The sequence below is a fragment of the Lethenteron reissneri genome, chromosome 23 (assembly GCF_015708825.2).
Source record: "Lethenteron reissneri isolate LAM-NWPU_2019-01 chromosome 23, ASM1570882v1, whole genome shotgun sequence".
NCBI lineage: Eukaryota > Metazoa > Chordata > Hyperoartia > Petromyzontiformes > Petromyzontidae > Lethenteron > Lethenteron reissneri.
Genome location: NC_083801.1, coordinates 12,438,140 through 12,460,463, shown reverse-complemented (window position 1 = coordinate 12,460,463; position 22,324 = coordinate 12,438,140). Strand labels below are relative to the sequence as shown.

The 22,324-nt window shown below is 43.9% G+C and overlaps 1 protein-coding gene across 1 annotated transcript; it reads left to right on the top strand.

The window, feature by feature from the left end:
* Positions 1-6,653: 6,653 nt before the first annotated feature.
* ERMN (ermin) lies at positions 6,654-10,299 on the top strand. The gene is made up of 3 exons (XM_061557218.1): positions 6,654-6,981; positions 7,077-7,353; positions 9,348-10,299. The coding sequence occupies exons 2-3, from the start codon at positions 7,080-7,082 to the stop codon at positions 9,686-9,688; spliced, it is 615 nt and encodes a 204-aa protein (XP_061413202.1). The 5' UTR covers positions 6,654-6,981; positions 7,077-7,079; the 3' UTR covers positions 9,689-10,299.
* Positions 10,300-22,324: the final 12,025 nt, after the last annotated feature.

The window sequence follows — 22,324 nt, the reverse complement described above, 5'->3', positions numbered from 1 at the left end:
TGTTCATGGCAAAGGCCTCCTGACTTTTTTTAAAAAGTGGAACTACAGAATAAATGACTTAAAATCAAAGTTGTGTTTTTTTCCATACAAAAAGTTAACATTACAGCATATTCTGTTAACAATGCTGTCAATTATGCTGCCCCTTCATTGCATCTCGTGGTAGCGAGATGTTAATTACCTCGCCTGGTATACAGGAGTCCGTCGGTTCGATCCCAACCCTGACGCCTATATATTTGGAGTTTGCAGGTTCTCCCTGTGGTCACGTGGATCTTTCTCCGGGTCCTTCGGTATTTCCCTCCACACTTAAAAGCGTGCGTTTAGAGTACTTGCCTGCTCTACATTTACACATGGTAATCCGCTTTATTGGGCTATCATTTGTGGCCAGGTTGCTTCCGAACAATAAGGTGAAAAAATTGTTCAGTTTGGATTTACAGGACCTCCTTTGCCCATATGTTCCAACAAGGGTACTTCAGTCTTGGCTGTTGTGCGTGCCGAGTTCACGCCTCTCTGTACGATGGGTGACCGGGCCTTTTTCGTGTGCCCCCCCCCCCCTTCTGCGGAATTCACTTCCACTTTGACGCTCGCCCTGCTGACTCGCTTTATTCAAATCGCGCCACGAACACACGCTTATTTTCAAGGGCTTTTTTTCTATTTCTTGAATCCTTTATTTGGGGGTCGGATTTTATTTGGTGCGAGCCTACGTGATAAATTCTGTACTTCCAAGTCGCATGATGGTAAAGTTGTATTACCAATGCATGGATCGTCTCGAACTGACCACGCATTGTGCTGCACCGTACAGTAATTTGAAATAGCTTTTGCATATGGCACACACATGCCAGACCCTAACAAAGAGGCAGTTGAGTTAGAGACGTGCCCACACCCCCTCCAATCCCAATTCCTCCATCCCCCCCCCCACCCGACTGCACATCCCACACCCGTCCCCGACACACAAAAATTACAGGAAAAACTTGGCAAAAGCGGTGTATTGTGCTGACATTGGGTGGGGTGCATTGGAACAACACAGTGAAGCAGAACCACATCCCCACACCCGCTTGTGCAAGCTAAACACTAACATGCGCACTGTAAAAGCGAGGCCGTGTTCCGTTGGGAAAAGTTCAAACTTTGTGAAATGCATGAGAGTCGAGCATTCACAGTTCTGTTTCCCCAGTCGGTGAACACAAACGTGGCATTTTCACGTTGCCAGTGATATTTTTCATGAATACATGAAAACCGCGTGGGACTGTGGAATCTGGCTCCCGTTGGGTTGTGCACGAACCTCCCTTATTTGCTTATTTATTTACCAAGTATTTCCTGAGATGTATTTGATGACTCCGAAGTACTGTACTGAAGTGGTAGATTTTGAGCCGCAATAGTTTCTACTTCCTGCTTGATTGAGTAGTGGAACGTGTGAACACGTTTTACAGTGCCAGGCTTTCACATATGCACCTCCGATTAGCACGGTTGGCTACGTACGGTGCGAAAGAAGTTCAACAGAGATATGTTTAAGAAAAAAAAATATTTTACCATAAAAGACCACAAATTGTTTAACATTACCAAAGTCATTCTTTTTTTTAGAGATATATATGCTCATCTCTACTGGTTGGAAGTGTGTCATCTGAAATTGCGTGTTTTTCATTGGCAGTTTTTTAAAAATTGTATTTCACTTATAAGCCACCAGAATAATGCCCTATCATGTTCACTGTGTACTTCATTAATTAAATAATAGTTTTTTACAACTCTAATAATAAAGTACAGCCCTTTGTTATTCCCACTACTGGATGAAAGCCTCCCCATGCCTTCTCGGCCAGAGGGTTTCTTTGACCATACTTCACTACGCTGGTTTATGATGCTGGCAGAGCCGGCCCTAGACCTTTGGGGGCCCTAAGCAAAATTTGGTTGGAGGCCCCTTTGATGTATGATTTTTTTCACCCACTAGTTAGCAGTGACTCTAGGGGGCCCTCTGCTGGCCACGGGGCCCTTTGCAATTGCAAGGGTCGCTTAGTGGCTGGGCCGGCTCTGGATGCTGGTCAGTACAGGTTTGTGAATGGGTTCAGACTGATTCAGATATCACTCGCTACTGATGTTAGCTGTGGCCAGAATTTGAGCTCAATAGGTCACAAAGTTCAGAGTCCATTGTACTAACAGCTCATCCATTGTGCCAGCCAACTGCATTCTCTACCAATTTAGCTTTTTCATTCGATATGTTTTTCTCATTTAATGAACAAAATGATGGCCATTAAATATTATTTTGGGGAGCAGTAGCACAGTGGTTAGCACACTTCACTATGAGTCTGGCAAGCAGAGGTCAATTCCTAGCCACGGATAACATCGGTAGAGAGTAATATCACAACGGTTCTTCCGCCCTTCACAAACCTGCACTGACTAGCATGGTGAAGTATGGTCAAACTCACACAGCAGAGAGGCCTTCATCTGGACATAGACTGCATAGGTCTATAAATTACTAATATTCATTTAATATTCTTCACCTAAACCCAACCCTGCCTTCTTAACTGATCAACTTTGGCGATGAGACCCAGAGTGTCAAAACCGGTCCAGTTCAGTTGCGTAAACAAAATGCTGCTGGATAACATTGGTCTGGAAATCCAATATGTAAAATGACTAAAACACGGTACAGTATTTGTATTGGGAGACAGAACGGAGGTCTACTGGTATGGTATCACCCATAATGCTCCACGACAACAACGCAAAGACTGAGTTTTAACAACAACAACAACCAACACACATTTGGGAGCAGACGAAGGCGCATCCACCACACACACACCGGAGAACCGTTATGCCCCCATTTAAGATCCAGATCTGTGTCGACACATGTTTCCACTGCAGTCGAGCAGCATTAGTGAGCAACTTGACACACACACACACACGCGCACGCGCCAGTGTGACACCTCGCTCGCCCAATGAGGTGACCGTGCACATTCAGAGCATGGCTTGTTGCCGGTCTTTCACAATGTCGCCTGATGTGGCCAGCTATGGCAGCTGTACACGACTGAGAAGGCGTTTGTCCTCCCATGCTGCCAGTGCAGCCATGTTTGTCCACAACAAGGTTTGTATTTTTGGCACAGCTGACTGGGGTCCCGACTCTGATCCTACCATCTGTTATCAGCCCAGAGCTCCACAGCCAACGTTGTTTACATTTTATGGACACTCCAATGCTAACATTTACGCAGCAAGATAACCCAGCTGCGCCCTTTTTTATATGAACCAAATCGTTTATAATTCATGTTGGCTAGATGGCGCTGTTGGTAGAGGTATCCACTCGCAGGGCAATAGTAATCCAGTGTTCGTATGGCTGATGTTGATGTTGAGCAACAACTACAATTTCACATTGAGGTGGTTGAGGCAGATAATTGCGTCAGGGGTAGCGGGAGTTTATGGCAGTGATGTCTCCTTCGTATTCGACATTTGAGTCATCAATAATTGATGGAGGGTCACCTCGACCATGATACCTCCAGAGATGATTAAGTACCACTTTGTGGGAAGCCACCAGTCGTCACCCCACGGATACATTGGTCAAGGGGGGTCTGGAATTTACACCACTGCCTAATGGCTGTTGAGGGACCAACCCCACCCCACTGATCATTAGAGTCGTTAGGCACCTTGACTGGAAATCGTAATGAAACATATATTGTAATAATGTATAAGGAATGACAACCAATGAGATCAACTCGTTTTCATGAGAAATCACGAGACCATAATGGATGGCTTTGACTTGGGCAAGACCTTCATTCAGCAGTGGATAAAGCGTGACTGGAGATATATATGCATTAATGCAGTTCTTTAAAATGGAACGTTTTGCTTCATGGGCAAATGAACCGAACCGTGAATTTTGTGACTGTCTTCATGGCAGTGTTTTGCTGGTTTGGCAAAAATACAAATAAAGCAACGTTTGTTTTCTCCTGATAACATTTATGTGATCACGTGTTAAAACTGTTCACATGGATTACTTATTTGTTCAATTATTTGTCCGAGCCTATGCCGCACCCCATGTGTTAGGCTTGAATCCCAACCCTAATTGTAATACAATCGAATTCAATTAACCCCCGTTCTCATGACGTCATATAATTAAGAGACGTCCACTACTTACGAACATGTTTTGTTCCTGAGACCCGTTCGTAAGTCGAACGGTTCGTAAGTTAGAACACAAAAATATCCTGTATTTAAATGCCCATACGGTCAGTGCTATGAAATAAGTTAGGGTTGAACAGAAAAGGGAAGCATTGTGAAACTTATGAATAATAATAAATACTGTTATATAAGCACACAACTTCATCTATCTGTGATGAACGCTGCACTTTCGGTCGTTTTCATGCAGGGGGCGCTGCAAACCTACGCGCCCCCTGCATGAACGACGGAGGCGCAGGGACAGACGTTCGATTACATTTGAATCGATCTGCAGACGGCGGTCTTCTCACACGGCCAGCAGCTCTATGTCGCCTTATCTCGATCCCGCAATCCCAAACAGCAAGGCCATCTACTTAACGAGAAGTAAAAATTTACATAAAGTAACATGAATAGAAGAAAATCTGTTTTATTTTCACTTACCTTGAGCCCTGATGCTGGCTTGCTTGTTGGCAGGGGTGCAAAAGAGTTTACCACAATTGCGGTAACACACACACGGGGCACGTGCACACACACACACAAGGCATACACGTGAGCGCACACACAAACACTCACTCCCAGCACGAGGTTGACTCATTACATTTCACAGAGGATCGCTCCGCTGGACAAAATAGTTCCGCAATTCAGTTTTCAAGCGTGATTTCGCATTTTAAGTCGATGTAAAAAAAAAGAGGAAACTGGCTCGTAAGTGCGGGTGTTCGTAAGTCTATGTGTTCGTAAGTCGAGGACTGCATGCGCTGAAAAATTATCGGCCCTGCCCACTGAGCAAATACTGCCCTCTTGTGGTAAATTTATTTGATCTCACAAAGAATACTTCTAGATTATATAATAGATGAAACTCAACATGTTCGTCAATGACACTCCTTTAAAATGGGTAAAATTGCATGAAATGCAGGTGACTTATAGGGTAATGGTCCTTCTTCATGTGCTATGGAGAAGTGTTATTGGCTAATATGTCGCCTATCATATACATTTTCCTTTTAAGGCACTGTTATTGATGCAAATGTTGCGTTTTTTTGTTATTTGTGCTTGTGCACCATGACCAGCGTAGGACCTTCAAATAATGAGCTTTACATAGCAGCTGCTTAGGTTCGACTACCATAAGTTTACATTGTATTATCATCTTGAAGGATTTTCTTTTCCTTCCAGGGAAATTGAGTGTTGGATTGAGGGTTAATTGAATTGACATTTTGGCCATATGTTTTTTTCTTATCTTTATTTTATCGAGCAAATTTAACACAATGTAAACGTTTATATTATTTTAACAATCATAAGTGTGGTTGCATATAACATACAAGGAATAGGCATTTAACACGATGACCATGCCCTTGCTCGTGGTACCACGGAGTCACTGATCTTCCCGAGAGATAAATGCGTTATGGCATTGCTAGGCACTGCCTGGATTCAAACCATCAAACACAGGCACAAACTAGCTTAGTGGCAACTGCGCTTACGATTACACTATTAAGCCAAATATGCAAACACGAAGCTACACACCTGACTCACATACACACTTTACATTTATGGGAAATACGCAGCAGAAATATGTAGAGTGAAACACAGCACACTAAATTGCTCCTATCTCAAAAAGCTTAGCTATTGACTGTACAGGGTTGACTGTGCCCTTGCAATGCCCCTGTTGCTGTAATTGCGAGTTAAATCATTGGAACTGAACACGGAAATCCTATTCAGCACTGAGTGCTTTGCACAGCAACAGGGAAAATGTATTAAGTAATCTTTGACGCCATTGGAAATGGAGAACGCCCTTGGTCAAAAGAGGAGCGAGATCTATTATGCGCAACTGATGAATAAAAAAACAATGTGTTTTCAAAACGATAGGTTTTCTTAAACAGGTAATCATAAAAACAAGGGTAGTGCACATTCAATCAGAAGTTAAGTGTTACACTTTAATAAAATGGAGGTTTGCAGCTCAATCCATAGAGACAGGTTTAATGAACTAAGCCTATTATATTACCATGGTGACACGGGTTTTAACAAAGTGTAGGCATGCTTTTTGCTGATTTCCCAAAACACAACCATAACCACAATGCGTACTTGTGACAATTTCCACGTAAGACATTTTTACAGCTGTTAAAAGACAGCCTCACAATGTTCTAGATTTGAAGCCTCACAATGCACATGCTGACACACATTTCAATATTCTGTCAAAACTACGTGCAGTTTCAACTGTTAACAAAGGCTTGCATTGTTGTCATTATTATTAATACTATTATTGACCGTGACAGTCTTAAATGAGTGTGGTAGATCAAATTAATACATTATTTATGAATGTGTCTATGTTTTTGATGTATTAAACAAGAGGAATGTGTGTGTGTGTGTAAATGATTGCAATGCAGTGCACAAGGTACAAGTTTCTCCGCCTTAGCGACACAGTAGCAACCCCCTTTAAGAAGGCTTAGGAGTCATATGAGGCAGTTTTTTTCCAGTGTCCCCCGGTAAGCACCAACCACAAAGCACGGCATTCAATTACTAAGCCGCGGGTTGAAGTGCCAGAGATTTCGTTGATTCGTTTCAATGAATTTTCAAGAGCGCCATGCCAGAGTGATCAGGAGAGAAAAAAGTGCTTTCCGCATTACTCTGAGCTCTAATCTTTGCATCTGATTTAGGCACACGGGGCCCCTCGAGTGGACACTCCGAATGCCAAACAGCCGGACAATTACTGCTGCTATGCTTCAATAGCCGATCAAGTTCAACGCTAGATAAATTTTATAAAAAATTGTTTAAAAAGCACAACCCCCCCTCCCACCACCACCAACCCCTCTGAGTTATACTCCTTGCTAAGCGACCATCCCAGCGCCCAGGACGAAGTGCATCGAAATAGTAAGTGAATCAGAGCAAAACAAAGTGAATATTCCTGCTTTGTTTTTACTACTGTTACCCTGAGTCGTATGTCTCCGTCTGTACGTCAATCACAGGACATGGCAGAGAATAATGCAGCAGAGACGAAAGACGCAGACGCGATCATCACCTCCACCAATGGCAGCTCGCAGGACGGCAAAAGCTCACTGATGGAGGGGAGAGAAGAGACGGGAGAGGATGTCTGTGAGGAGTCATCGCAGCTCGACGGCTGCACTCCGGAGAATGGTGTCAGTCAGACGGAGGAAGCTCGGCAGGGAGACAAACGTGAAGCTGACGGCGAGAAAACGCACGCAGACGAGCCGGCAAGCATTCCGCCTCGGTCCGAACAAGCAGGTAAGGCGTTTAACTTTCTCTATGCGTAAGCAACGTGACCCATCTTCTTGGTTCTTTCGGTAAAGTCGCGTAGAAGGGAAATAATAAAATAATTAACATAAAACATAATAAAATAATTCTCACGACGTTTCGGCCACAACGCAAGCAGCCGTCCTCAGGTGAAGAACAGGTCTGTCGGAAAGACAGCGTGACCCAATTACCCAAAACTTAAATAAATAAACGGATAGTTTTCGTTGCAAAAGAAACAAACAATTGTTTGGATTAAAGTCATGCAGTGTCTGAAACTGGAACGCAGCTGATTAGATTTACAATTTTGTTGATTTGTCACAATACACACACCATAAATGACACTTGTCCGATAAGATTTGTACAGCATTCAACTGATGTATGCTGGAGGACTGGTTATATTATATTTGTCTATGTATATAAGACTCAATTCCCAACACACCGCAAATTCCTGTCATATATCCAGGGGGCAACTTAATGATTTTACTGAAAATGACATGTTATGCTCCATGCTTCACACACACATATGCTTTGACGCATACTGTGTCAGATTTCTGTTTGTTTTTAGTTGCCGTTCCTTGATATATCGTGTAATTAAAAGAGCTAGAATCTTTATCTGAGTTTAGATCAATTACCATCACCTGCGACTCCGTGTGAACAATGGCTACAATTATAATCAGAAAAGAGTGTGTGGTTTTAAAACCTTCTGATGAAAATTACATGAATATCGAGGTCGAAATATACATTTTTGGATATTTCCAAATGAAAAGTGTCAGTGTGAACAAAGGCTCAGTAACCCCATATACATATTTTTCATCGATATGGTATCACTGAAATTTGTTTATAATTAATGCATGAACGTACATATTAATCCATGGTGGAGTGATGATGCAGTAGTTAACGTGTCATACAATGAACCCAGTGACATGAGTTCAATTCCCGGCCATGGCTAATATCAACGCTGACTAAATTCTGACTTGGCCCGGGGCACCCACTTCACTAACACGCCCACGGTGACGTACAGCCAAACAATTCCCACGATTGAGAGGGGACCTTCATCCAGCAGTGGATTGACGAAGGGGTGTTCATTATCATGTTTTTTTTTTCATCTAACAACCTCGAGTGTACACTCTCTTTCAGAGGAAAGTAATCCGTTTTCGAACAGAACAACTCAAAATCCATCTTCCATTTGTGATGTTGACTCTTTTGTCCTTGGCTTTATGTCTGTGATCCAAATTGCAACCTCTGATAGTGCACAGCCACTGACACTGACAATCCCCAACCAGTTCATACAGGGCATAGATGTTATTCCAAGACCCTTCACATTGTCACAGCATTGCTCTATAATATTCGAACATCATCCACTATTAGCTTTAGCAATGCTCTGCACGGGAGGCAGATTACTTGGTTCACTGATTTGATGACAAATACTTTTAAGTGCTTCGCATTGGAAAATTAGAAACTTTGGCTGACACTGCCCCACAAGTGAAACCAACCTCTTGGGCTATAATTTGTGGGGGCCCAAATTTAAACATTGACTCAACTATATTTATGCCAAATATACATTTTCCTGCCATTACAGATCATTATTAGAATTTGCATCAGTTACTCGGTCACATGCTTTAAAAACATCCCCAAAATGCACCCGCCATATGGCCAGCTTTGCAGGGTTCAGCCTGGTTAGTTATTTGGTAAGGATACCAGGCTGTCATAGGCAGCTGCGAGGCTGTGATAGTGGTGGACAGCAGAGGGGAGTGCATACAAATCCATCGTTTGTACTGTGATTGCGTGCTCCCCACCTTGGTCAACCCGCACTGGCGAGGGAAGTGAAGTTGAAAGTAAGTGACCCCCCCCCACGGCCTACACGGCGTGGGAAGGCCCTCTCGCAGCAGTGGATTGACATGTGTGGGTTTTTGGTATAGTTTAGCAGTGGTGAATCATTGTGTTCAATAACGCAAGTCATAACATTTACCGTGGTCACCTACCAGATCAGGCGGTTGCTGTGGAAACAGGTGAAGGGGAGACCACTGAGGCAGGAGAGAGCCCCAGTTCAGATCAATCAGTCTCCGTGCAAGCGGAGGAGGAGGTGGTGGTGCCACCGCAGTGGGATTCTCCCAGCGATGCCAACCGTGCCGACTCTGCGCCAGATGCGGTGCCGCCTACAGCCAAGCCCCGCAGCCCATCCATTGGGTTTCCAGTCGAGGCTCGACGGAGAGACGTGGCCAAGTGCTCGTACAACATGTACAACACCGTCTCCTACAGGAACATCCGCAAGGGCAACACCCGACAGCGCATCGATGAGTTTGAGTCCATGATGTACACCAACTAGCGTCGTGAGCACGCTGCAGTAGCATTAAGTTGTGTTTCCAACTGTGTAGCTAGTGACCTAAGCACTGGTGAATTGCCGCAAAGATGTTTACTTTAAAAAAAAAATGTTTTGCCAAGATTGGAATTTTTTTAAGAAGTTTGAAAATTTTAAGATTATGCCAATTTCACAGGAATTTGAGCTGATTAGTGACCGCCGCTAACTGTACTTTGCAATGGAAAGTGGAAAAATGAGATATATAATGCATTTGCAACAAGGCACCAGAGTATTTAGTAGAATGGATGTGTTATTAAATGGATATATTCCAAGATGTTTGTGGATAAATATGCTTCTGTCAACTGATATATTGATGTAAAGAACATATGAATCTGTTTTACATTTCTATAGTGCCTCTTTTAGATTATCATATTTTAATCATCTACAAACAAAAGCATTGATGAGATGATGATTACGTCTGGATGGTAGGCCGACTACAAGATAACGTTTTACGTAGAAGACAATATTTGGTGTTTCAAATGTGTCAGTTTGTGTTATTTCAATAACACAATTGTTGTGTTGTTTTTCTGTGATGTGTTTAAAATGAACAAAATAAAAATGTGCTTTAAAAAGAAAAACAGTGAATTTGCTTCCCATTATGGGATTTAATAACAAGCACCACACTGCATACCATTATCGCGATTCATGATCAATCCACCGCTGCATTATGGCCCTCCCCAAGTAGTGTACTTTCGCTAAGTTGTCCCCACCTGAAGAAGGACGCTTGTGTTGCGCCCAAAACGTCGTGATTTAATTTATTTAATTTTTTTACTTACGTGACTTTACCGACAAAACCAAAGAGTACCTCCCCAAGCTACCGGCATCTTTCACGATCCTGCAATGTGAGAATCTACCGGGCAAACTGCACACGAGCTGAGTACATCACTCCCCCTTCTCAGCGAATGTCCTACGTGACTTTACCGAAAGAACCAAGGAGTATGGAACGGCGTTCTGTTCATTTTGCTTCCACCCTGTCACTACTTTTAATCATCGGCCATCCATCCCCTCTCGTGGCATGCCCTGCCCAAGTCCATACTTTCCTCAGCAGGTTGAATGTCCTTCAACGTTGGGTGTGTTCTCTAATCTGTGAAAAAGAGCTTCATAGCTCATCGGATTTCTCAAGTATAAATACATAATCTGATTCTGAATCCTTGTGACACACGAACAGGCCATACAGCGGCAGTTACTGCATTCATCACAATCTACACAGTACGCAAAATCCACACACTTCCACATCTGTCATAAAAATTAAATGCGGATTAACATAGCATCCGCGTGCGACTGCATCTCAAAAACTGCGAAGAAACATTTCCCCAATGCGAAGAAACAAGTGGGGAAAACGAGTCATTTACGGGCAGAGGAAACGTGGAAGGTCTTGAGCCTGGACTTGAACAGGGCCAGGGACAGTCAACAGCACTGATAGCTTGTGGAAGGGAGTCTATTATAGTATGCTATAGAGTACACACACGGCACAAGAGACGGCATTGGGGAAATGTTATTTGGTGGCGTAAAAAGTAAACAAGTATCCATGGGGCCGTCCATAAATGACGTCACGCACCTAGGGGGGGGGGGCAGACATTTGTGACGATGTGTGACGAGGAGGGGGGGTTTGAGAAATGTGACGTCACATCAAAATGCGCAACACGTTCTACTTAATTAAATATACTTTTTAATAAATGTTTTCTCCTACAACATCAGAGTGCAGCGGCACATTAAATACACACTACAATGACAATAGTTGAAAGCGATTTGAAGCATGTTTTTTTTTTTGGGGGGGGGGGCAGAGCTTTGTGACGTCATATTTGAGGGGGGGGTCTGACTTTTTGTGACGCCGTGTGACGAGGGGGGGGGGGGTCAAAAATCGTCCAAAATCGCGTGACGTCATTTATGGACGGCCCCCAAGCCAGAAGGAAGGGTACATATCCGTTCTGGCTGTTCTGACCAGTGGCACAAATTGCACGCCCACACGGCAGGCAACGCGGCTCTGTTCGACAGGAGTGAGTTCTCACGAAGTGACGTTGCATTTCTATCCATCCTGGAGGTACGATGGACTCAGTCGACTGACTGGGATTTGAACCTCACAACCTTCAGATTGCGATTCGGAAAAGTTTCCAATTGTGCCACCTTCATAATCAACGTTTTTGGGTTAGATTGCGTTATTTATAAATGTGTCGTAACCCTCCAACACCCGACACGGCCAATCAGCAAAACAGTGTCACGTTGACAAAAGACAAATAGTTCACTGCTTTAGCCCACCGGTGTGTTGAAGCGTGAATCCACAACATTTACAATTTTTGAGGACGACGTTTCGCTGGTAATTGCTGGTAATTGCATCCAGCATAATCGGGCAATTCGCCAGAAACAGCGAAACGTCGTACTCAAAAATTTTAAATGTTGTGGTTTCACGCTTCAACACACGTGTGGGTTAAAGTAGTGAACTATTTGTCTTTTGTCAACGTGACACTGTTTTGCTGATTGGCCGTGTCGGGTGTTGGAGGGTTACGACACATTTATAAATAACGCGATCTAACCCGAAAACGTTTATTATGAATCCTATTGGTCGCGAAAGCCTACGCGTTAAATTGTGCCACCTTTCTGGATCACTTAACGCGTAGCTGTCAAAACGCAGCAGCCGACCAAACACAGTGCAGCAGTGGCTCCAGGCTGAGTCGGCAACAATCGGCCTCCAGTTTTCCAATTACAGGTGGACTCGTCGAGAAACAGAAATGCGCTGGCAATGACTTAATCATCAATGCTTTATCTTTGTAGCCATACTATGGATCTTAGCATAGCTACAAACACCTACGCGATCCATTAACCGAGGTGATGTCAGAACCGTCATCCTTCCCCCGCACCTCCGATTAGCACGGTTGGCTGCCTACGTTGCGAAAGAAGTTCAACATACAGTACATATGTAGAGGAGTAAAATGGGGACGTGACGTCAGGTGTGCCGTTCAGTGCGATGACGTCACGTCTCCTAGGGTACTTAAGGGATACCCCGTGACGTAAGCGGGGTCACTGTGGGAACGGGTAGAGTAAGCAGGGTGAAGAGGGAACCAGGGGTAGAGAGAGGGATCGAATAGGGAGTCTGGGGAGAAGCCGGTGGTCGCCGTAGAGGTGCTTAGCTCTCCGGTCGGTGGAGTCGGCAGAGTCCACGATCCGACACGAGAGAGAGAGAGACCGGAGCTAGCCGGTAGGGACCCGGACTCAGAGTAGGACCCCTAGCCCCTGGGAGTTGTGTACCCTGCTGTGTAATAGTGATAAGCTTTAACAAACCCTGGCGAAAGGCCTTAACTTATCTTCGTCTCCGAGTGCGTCCGTGGGAACTACTCAACACATATAATAAGCTCACACAGAGACCAATGAGCTCACGTAGAGCCACTGAGAGACTGGGATTTACTGGCGATGACTTCATTATCAACACCAGATGGACGCACACGGCCCATGCAGCGTCCCAGGAGAACTGGTCACCTGAGAGCCCAGCACTGTTGGATCATCGCCATTATCACCACCACACGTTGCCTTCCTTGTTTTGCAACTATCAATTATTCCACCTGCACGCGTTTTCGCCTGGGAATAGAAACCCCCCGAGGACGACTATATTGCCTCCTCAACTTGCATTCTTTGGGCCACGAAGTGCCGCTGCAGTACAATGCATAGGCAGGGCCGGATTAACGCAGGGGGGTGGGGGGTTAGTGGCTTTAACCTGGGGCCTCGAATTTTTTTACCCCCCCCCCCATACGCCAAAACGCTTTACATTGTTTAAAACGCAATTCTTGCACGCATGATCACGCATGAAAATGAAGGCCCATGAACATCTTGAGGATGTCATTGCAGGGCTTCGCCAGTACATTCTTACCTTCACTCGTTTAAAGAAAACACCGTTGGACTCAGTTTAACACGTGGCAGGCTTTCGCGACCAAACTCATCCATAATAGAGGTTTTTTTTTGGGTTAGATCACGTAAATATATAAATGTGTCGTTAAACCCGCCACCACCCGACACAGCCAACTAGTAAGGGTTGTTACGTAAACAGAACATGCCAATTCGTCACTAGTACAGCACACCGGTGTGTTGGAGAGCCAAGCCACAACATTTACAATCTGAGTACGACGTTTCGCCAGTAATTACAACTAGCTTCATCGGGCGACAGCCAGATTTGTGGAGAAGTCCACCGGTTTCGTACCTTAAATAGAGGCGTTAAATGTGATGACAACTCTTGTTCGCTCTTCTTACGCGAGGTGGGGGCGGGGAGATTAATGAATCAACGTACATTATGCATGCGCGTTATGCGAGCCTATTGATCTTGTACTTCGTGTTCATTGTGTGTACTAAAATAGCCATACCAACGGTAATCCCTATTGAGGTATGGGGGCCTGTATAGGCATGCATTTAAACAATGTATTATTAGATTATTCGCTTCCAAGCGGCACTACGTCTGTAGCTATCCGAACGGTTGAAATTATTTGTATTTCTCTCAATTTCGATATATTCTCCAATTAGTCTTGGTCAGTAGTAACTAGTTTTGCACAGAACTGCAACATGATCAAAATCTATTGAGTGTCCTTGTTGGAACGAGTGATCTGCTACTGCTGACAGTTGTATTTGGGGGTATTTAATATTTCTTTGGTGTTCTTTTAGTCTCGTGCTGATCATTCGTCCTGTTTGCCCAACATATTATTATTTGATGATAAAAAATAATGTTAACCGTTCGGATAGCTACAGACGTAGTGCTGCTTGGAAGCGAATCATCAAATAATACATTGTTTAAATGCATGCCTATACAGGCCACCATACCTCAATAGGGATTACCGTTGGTATGGCTATTTAAGTGCACACAATGGACAGTACAAGATCAATGGGCTCGCATAATGTACATGCATAATGTACGTTGATTCATTAACCCCCCCCCCCCACTTCGCGCAAGAAGCGCACAGAAGTATTGTCAACACATCTACGCGTCTATTTAAGGAACGAAACAGTAAGACTTCTCCACAAATCTGGTTGTCGCCCGATGAAGCTAGTTGGAATTACTGGCGAAACGTCGTACTCAGTTTGTAAATGTTGTGGCTTGGCTCTCCAACACACCGGTGTGCTGTGCTCGTGACGAATTGGCCACGTTCTGTTTACGTGACAACCCTTACTAGTTGGCTGTGTCGGGTAGTGGCGGGTTTAACGACACATTTATATATTTTCGCGATCTAACCCAAAAAAAACCTGTATTATGGACCATTGGACTCGTTTCGTGTGATTTAAATGATCACCGCGGGGTGGCAGTAGATGTCCACTGACCGTTCAATATCTGTATTCCTGCAACAGGCGTCCTCTCCTGGAACAGAGATTAAGACATTGGTGCGGAGCCTGTTTAGCATCAAACGGGAACGTTACGTTGGCGGGGCCGAGTATCTCGCTCCTTGCATTGGAAAGTAAAATACGAGTTTGTTTTATTCATAGTACTCTACTGTATTAACAACAATAATGTGTCGTCTTTTGTCAATCCACTGCTGGATGAAGGGCCTCCCAGCCACGCCGTGTCGTTCTTGGGTCCTGTTTGACCATACTTCACCACGTTGGTCAATGAGAGGTTGATAAAGGTTGGGGGAAGGCCCAAGGACTGTTTCAGATATCGCTCGCCACTGATGTTAGCCGTGAACAGGAATCAAACTCAGGTTACGCTGTTCATGCTCGAGTGCTATTATGTATGTTTAACTTATTTTGCACCGTACGTAGCCAACCGTTCTAATCACTACACCACCGCTCCACGACACAGTACCGATAATTTTTTTCTTTTTTTCTTTCGCACTCTTGCAAATAACCTTGATTTCTATTCAAATGCAGATGTACGTGTGCATGGGAATGTGTGGTCTTTGGCTGTGGGCTGTATCAGTTACGACGGGCACAAAGTATTGTAGTAGGCGCGTCCAAGATGATTGCCGATGGAGCGGTAGCAGCCAAAGAATGGAACGCGAGTAAGAGGGGTGTTTCCCGAGGAGACGGAGCGATTAAATCAGCCTGTGTGCTAGTTGCTACGTGCATTATTACATCGGCTTGCGGAGGGAGGTCTCCATCCAGCATTGGGTCGACCATGGCTGATGATGTTAACAACAAACACTGGTTGTCTACAGCACCAATATTGGGGTGAAACAGTAATTGTTTGGTAGCGATTCGTTCATCTAAGCCCAACATTGGCGGGCTTGCAACAGCTGTCTATCCATCGCGCAGTGTTTAAGCATCGTAGCATTCATGCGTCTGTGAGTTATAGCGACAATTAAAATGTGTTACTCCCCCCCCCCACCCCCCCACACTGAATACATTTTGTAGGCTAAATCCGACCGACCCACGTTTGTTGACAGCGGATATCACATAATTTTTTTTTTTACAATAACCTGAGCAATTTCCTTTTCAATTAGACGATAAATTATACCGCATTGTGAAGCAATCAAAATATGAAAACGCACAATGTAAAAAAAAAGTTATCGACATGAAACAAAAAAAAGAAACATTCTCACGAAATTGCCACGTCAATTTGAGTAATTTGAAAAAAAAACCCCCCAAACAATGGGCTTTCAAAAAAGAATTAACTGTTGAATGCACAAGAGTAAGATGTAGAAGGAAGATTCTGGATGTGGAAATTATGACGGCTGCGCGTGCCATTTAACTATCTGTCTTGGAGAGACAGTTAGCTCCAGAGCCCTATTATGTAATTTACAACTGGAAGCCTTTATTATTGATTAAAGAGCCATTATTATGCCGGCACCCATTCCCCCGAAGCGCCGCTGCTCCTGATTTGGAGCGTCTCATGAATGTTCAATTTCTAGCCGCTCGGAGCTCCGCCGCCTTTCTTCCGAAACGGCGAGCCCGGCGTTGCCGCGCGCGCGCGCGCACACACACACAAAAAAAATTAAGTCATAAAAAATTTGAATGATGTGCATATCGGATAAAAATTAAATGTGCTGCCCGTGAATGAAATAATGTGATCCGGGAACGATTTACAGTCGATCTTATATTTTATTCATTAACTGTTTTATCTGCGCCTCCCCGTGCAGCATTTTGAGACGATAAATTATGCGCCTTATAAATAGTTCCATTGATAATGGTGACATTAACAGCCGGCATATAACATAATCGTGCAGAGCGCGCTTTAAAGCGGGGGATGGAGGGGGCCATCCCACAAGCCGAGATGAATTCACGCGCCAGACCCTGGCCGGCCACAACTCTCTGGGCTCTCTCTCTCTCTCTCTCCACAACCGTGCGCTTGCAACCTTTTCATCTCGAAAATCAACGGGTTTGCTGAACCGTCACATACCTGGAAGGTGAACACGCCTCTCCAAGAGAGATCTCGAAGGAGAATGCACGCGGGCGAGGAGGGGGAGGAAGGGAGGGAGGGAGGGGGTAGAATGCAAGATGTGAAAGTTCACAATTTGAGTTGCCAAGCTAAGTCTCAAGCTGCTGCTGCTGCTGCTGGTGCTCGGAGGTCAACAGACGTCGGATTTATTTTTTCTGGAATGTGTTGGCAGCGATGGATGTGTACATGCTGACTAATAGAGTAATAATAATGTGCTTATCGTATTAAAAAAAAGTTTAATCAATCTGATTTAAACAATATTGGCTGTATTTTTCGATTTAAAGCTTTCGTGACTGCAGGGATTCATCTTCTTGGTTCTTTCGGTAAAGTCAAGTAGAAGGGAAATAATAAAATAATAATAAATAAAACATATTAAAATAATATAATAAAATAATATTATATTATGTTTTCTTATTTATTATTTTATTATTTCCCTTCTACGTAACTTTGCCGAAAGAACCAAGAAAATATTGGTTGTGTTGTTGGACACGTACTAACATTTAGTGCCCAGTGAGAAAGACGAAGTCTAGGATGAATACACTTTTTTACGTTTTAATAATAATCTAATAAATGGAGAGGTGCATGCTTGAATTTACACTGAGAAACAGAAACAGAAAGAGGAACACGTGGATTAGAAAATATACGCAGGTTATAGACCCTATTTTTATTCTTAAGAAAAGCAACTGGACTAGTTATGTAGGGCACGTTGCTAGAGAGAATGATAACAATGGCGTTCGTGAATAATCACGGAGTGAGCGCCTAACGAGAATACGTCTGCTACGGAGATAGAACGATGAAATCAGCTTGTGTTTACATGCCAGGTGGATTGTTACCCTGAGACACGGCGCCGGCTTCGGGGAGGCTTTCATAGCAGCAGTGGAAATGCAATGTCATCGTCATCAGCAGCCGTAATTATCCACTGCTGGATAAAAGCATCACCATCCCTCGCAGTATAGCCATGCCGTACGTTGACTTAAAGCTTTCGTGACTGCAGGAATTCATATTCTTTGGGTCTTTCGGTAAAGTCACGTAGATAGGTTAAAATTAATAAAAAATAAAATAAACAAAAACGGCGACGTGATCTAAACGTCGTGGTTTTTGTTTATTTTATTTTTATTAATTTTAACCTATCCAGGTGACTTTACCGAAAGACCCAAAGAATATGCCATACGTTGATAAGTATATCAACTTTATTGACGATACCTTCAGTAAAGCATTCGACCATATGTCACTACGTACATGTGCAACATTCAGTTTGAGCGATCATAAACTATCGCTTTTTTCCGATATTCGGCTGTTTAGGAAATTCACCGTAGACTCTGCTAATTCCAAAGCAGTAACTTTGCAATATTCAGATTACGTACAAATAAAATAACATAGAACCCTTACAGTCTACGACCACTGTTGTGTGATAATCTTTCCAAGTACATATATATCTTGTTCTTTGTTCTCTTCTTGGCACCGTCTGCTAAACAGCAGACCTGGATCATCCGCACATGTTTGCAAGTTGTTTATATTGGAAGATATAAAAGTTTGAGATTGAAGCACGATGCGACACGATGGCCCGACAAATGCACGTGCTCATTTGGCGCATAATTCATTCCGGCGGTACATGTCACGGGCTGATCTTGTTTAAATTGCAGCCTCGCGGACTGCCATCAAACAGGTGTCAAACTAAAAAGGTGGCCACAGTCATTCACGTGTGAAGCCATGCGTTTACGCCGCGCGTAACTAATTGGGCAGTGTCTCTCGAACGTTGCGAACTGAACGCTAAAGAAGTTTCATCACATCGAGGCACCCAGATAGGCTCTACGAGACCACAATTTCTTGAAAGTGTAATGCCTCACAGATTCAACCTGGGTCTGTTACATCAATGCATTGTCTGCAATAAGGCACGAGACTGGAATAGACGCTATGAATCAACGTGGTGTGCAATAATGGTCATTCACAGCCCTTTGTTAACCCAACCGCTGGATAAAAGCATCCCCCACGGCTGTTGTGAGTCACGAGGGCTGTGCGAATGTACCTCACCACGCGGGTCAGAACAGTGGAGGTTTGTGAAGGAGCAGATCAGACATCGCTCGCCACTGGTGGTATTCGTGGCCGAGAATCGACCACCAGGTCGCCGGGTTCATCGCGCTGATCACAAACCGCTCCACTCGATTGCGTATGCACTATATGCTGAGTGTAATCACGTCATCGATTTATACAGAGAAGGCTCACTGAGCCTCAAGACTTGTTTCCGGAGAGCCCTGCTTTTTACGTTTGGCCATTTCCATGTTTCTAAGTGTTCGTTTGTTGTTTAAATTGAAATTAAGGAATAACGTTACGTTGTTTAGTTCAACGTCGAGTTGCATAGACAAAAGCGCTGTCCGTTGACGGAGTAATCAAAATAAATTACGTCTATACTGTAGGGTATATACCGTATCACTTGTTTTATTTGCGTATATAGACTTAGCATGGGGCAACTCTACCACTTTTGCAGGGTCCACGGTCAATTTAGTGGGATGAGCCATTGTGCAAGTGAAGAAACGGCATCTCAAAATGCATCGATTGTAGCATGCACTATGCACCTAAATTAAAAGAAGCTTTACACAAGGCCGTATTATGCAATTACAGTAAACTATGTACACTCACATTAAGTATATGTTGTAAAATAAAAACTATGAGCCACATTGCGAACGTTTTTAGACCTGTCTGGCATAACATAGGTCACGCAGAAGCATGACCTTTTACAGATTGTATTTTTTTTTATTCCCGTGTAAATCCCAAATGTGGGAGTAATATGAATATTTTTTTAAAGAATATTAAATATATATCACCGTGGCGAGGACGGGTGCATTCATTAGTGGAGAGATGTACAGAAAAGAGAGTGCCGATAACATGTCCGGAAATGTCATTTAAATCGTGGCTTTTTGTAATGCAGATTTTCTCCCCTCTTACACTCAATTTGCATCGCAACTTTGCAGACAGCCAGCAGCGGAGATGGGCGGGCACAGGAGATAAGTGAGAACGCGTGCGCTGGGCAGCCTCGGCGCAGACACGAGACACGGGTGGGGAGAACGTGCCCCCCCCCCCCAATCCACTCACCACCCCAAATGCTCCCACCTCCAGTTCACCTCCACCGACCGAGCCACACGGCCAACTTTTAGAAATGAATAAAATCATCATTGCGGCCTCCTTGTCAATCCACGAGTTGATGAAAGCCTCCCTACCATTTTCCGCTCTTGAGGATGTGTTTGACTGACCATACTTCATATTGCTGATCAGAGCTGGTTGGTGAAGTAAGATGGGAATGGTTTTGGTGGCAGGACTGGTTCCATTCTCACGACTAATGTTAGCCGTGGCCCGGAATCAATCTCAGGTGCTGGGTCCATAACACATGCGCTCACTCCTGGACCATCGTTCCATCCAAATATAGATATTAAAGATACTGTTAACATAACTATACATAAGGGTGCATATTTAAGTAAATGCAGAACAAGCTTTTAACAAAAGCCAACACAACAATTACTTTGTTGGCTTTATTGGACTCCGATTTCATTCATGCCTAGTACATGGAATAGGCCATCCATTTCAATGCAGGACCCTCATAAAAGTCTTGAAATTCAGTCAAGCTCTCCTATATAAACAAATGGCATTATTTCACTTGCTCAGACTTAGTCTAGGCAAGAAAATACTGTGGGAATTGTATGGAAATTGATGCAAAGACTGTCAGTCCCGTGCATTGTGGAAGTTAAGTTTGGAGAAGAATTGTACAGCCCAACATGACTGCACATACACACCTGTCTGCGTGGCCGCAGAGAGATGGGGATGCTATTATGACAGTTGTCCCACAAACTGGCAGGAGCCGCCGGTGTATTGGTCCTGAAAGATGTCCAAGGGGTCTGGGAGCCACTGCAATAGTGCAGCGTTGATGTGTCAACTCGCTGAGATATCTCTAACATAATTACACATTGCAATCACAAATGAATGTCTGAAAAATTGCTCTTGATTGCCATACAGACGACGGCGATGTGTAACGTGCTATCACTGCGATTATTTCCCTATTCACCGCAAAACCCGCTGCATGCCAATATTTGGGCTACGTGCACTCAGATGTTAAAATGCAAAATTCAATTAAAAGGCATATCACAGTGTTCCGCCATAATACTGGCCACAATTCACATCTCGGGGCTGTAAAAACACGGCTATTTCATTCCTGGAAATAGCAGCCTATGAACGATTGGACCCCTTGCTTGGTTTCACTTACGGGAATGTCTTTAGCCCGAGGGCAGGCATTTGAATCTTTTTCTCACATCAATTATTCATAATTAAAGCCCCTTTCTCAATCAGCGATACACCTTTCATCTGATTACAGTCGAGTCATCTACACAGGACATGCGTTGGAATCACTTATAATTAATTGCTAACGTGAAGAGCTGAGTGTCCAGATTAATAATGATCCCTGTTTCATGGCATGCTGTTAAGATAATTACTGCTTTTTGTCATGGCAGAATTTCAGCAGTTGATGTGTAGGAGGGTGGCTTTGTTATGAAATACAATATATATCATTGCATTTATGTATCTTGCACCATATACCATAATCCTTCACAACTCACCCCATCTCCCAACCTCACAGCACATGCATTGCACTTGTCAAATTGCCAACTTGTTGTAGATACATTTTCTCTGTATATTCATTACATATCTGTATTTTAAAAAATTCAAAAGCACAGTGCAGTAGTATTTTATCCAAACACGACACGAAAGCCTCAGTGACCTATTTGTGGATAAACAATAAATGCAACGCGGGTCCCTATGTAATGTTACACGTTTTGGAATAAATTCTGCCCCCTGCTGACGCATTATAATGGACTGCAATCTTCTGGACGGCCACAGCGGATCCGCCGATCACTCCTTCGGCGTCCGTGGCGTTTTAAACATCTGTGAAGGTCAGCAGTGTAAGCAAAGTGGCGACCCCCTGGTACATATCGCTCCTCGCATCCTCCTCAAATCATCGCCCCTCATCTATTTCCACAAATCCTCTCCCCCCCTTCCATTCACCTTCACCCCAAAAGTTGTAAAGTGCTCGCGCACGCCACTGCTGATAGAAGGACCTCCACTAGAGGGCAGCTCTAAGATGCCCCCGATCGAGGATATTTGGCCCGACTCTTCACCGCTTTGCCAGACGTCTTACTAGAAGGGGGACGGGACTTTTCCACGTTGGTTCAAGTGCTTACACTTTACCGCACAAACGCGTCCTGCCAATTGACCGA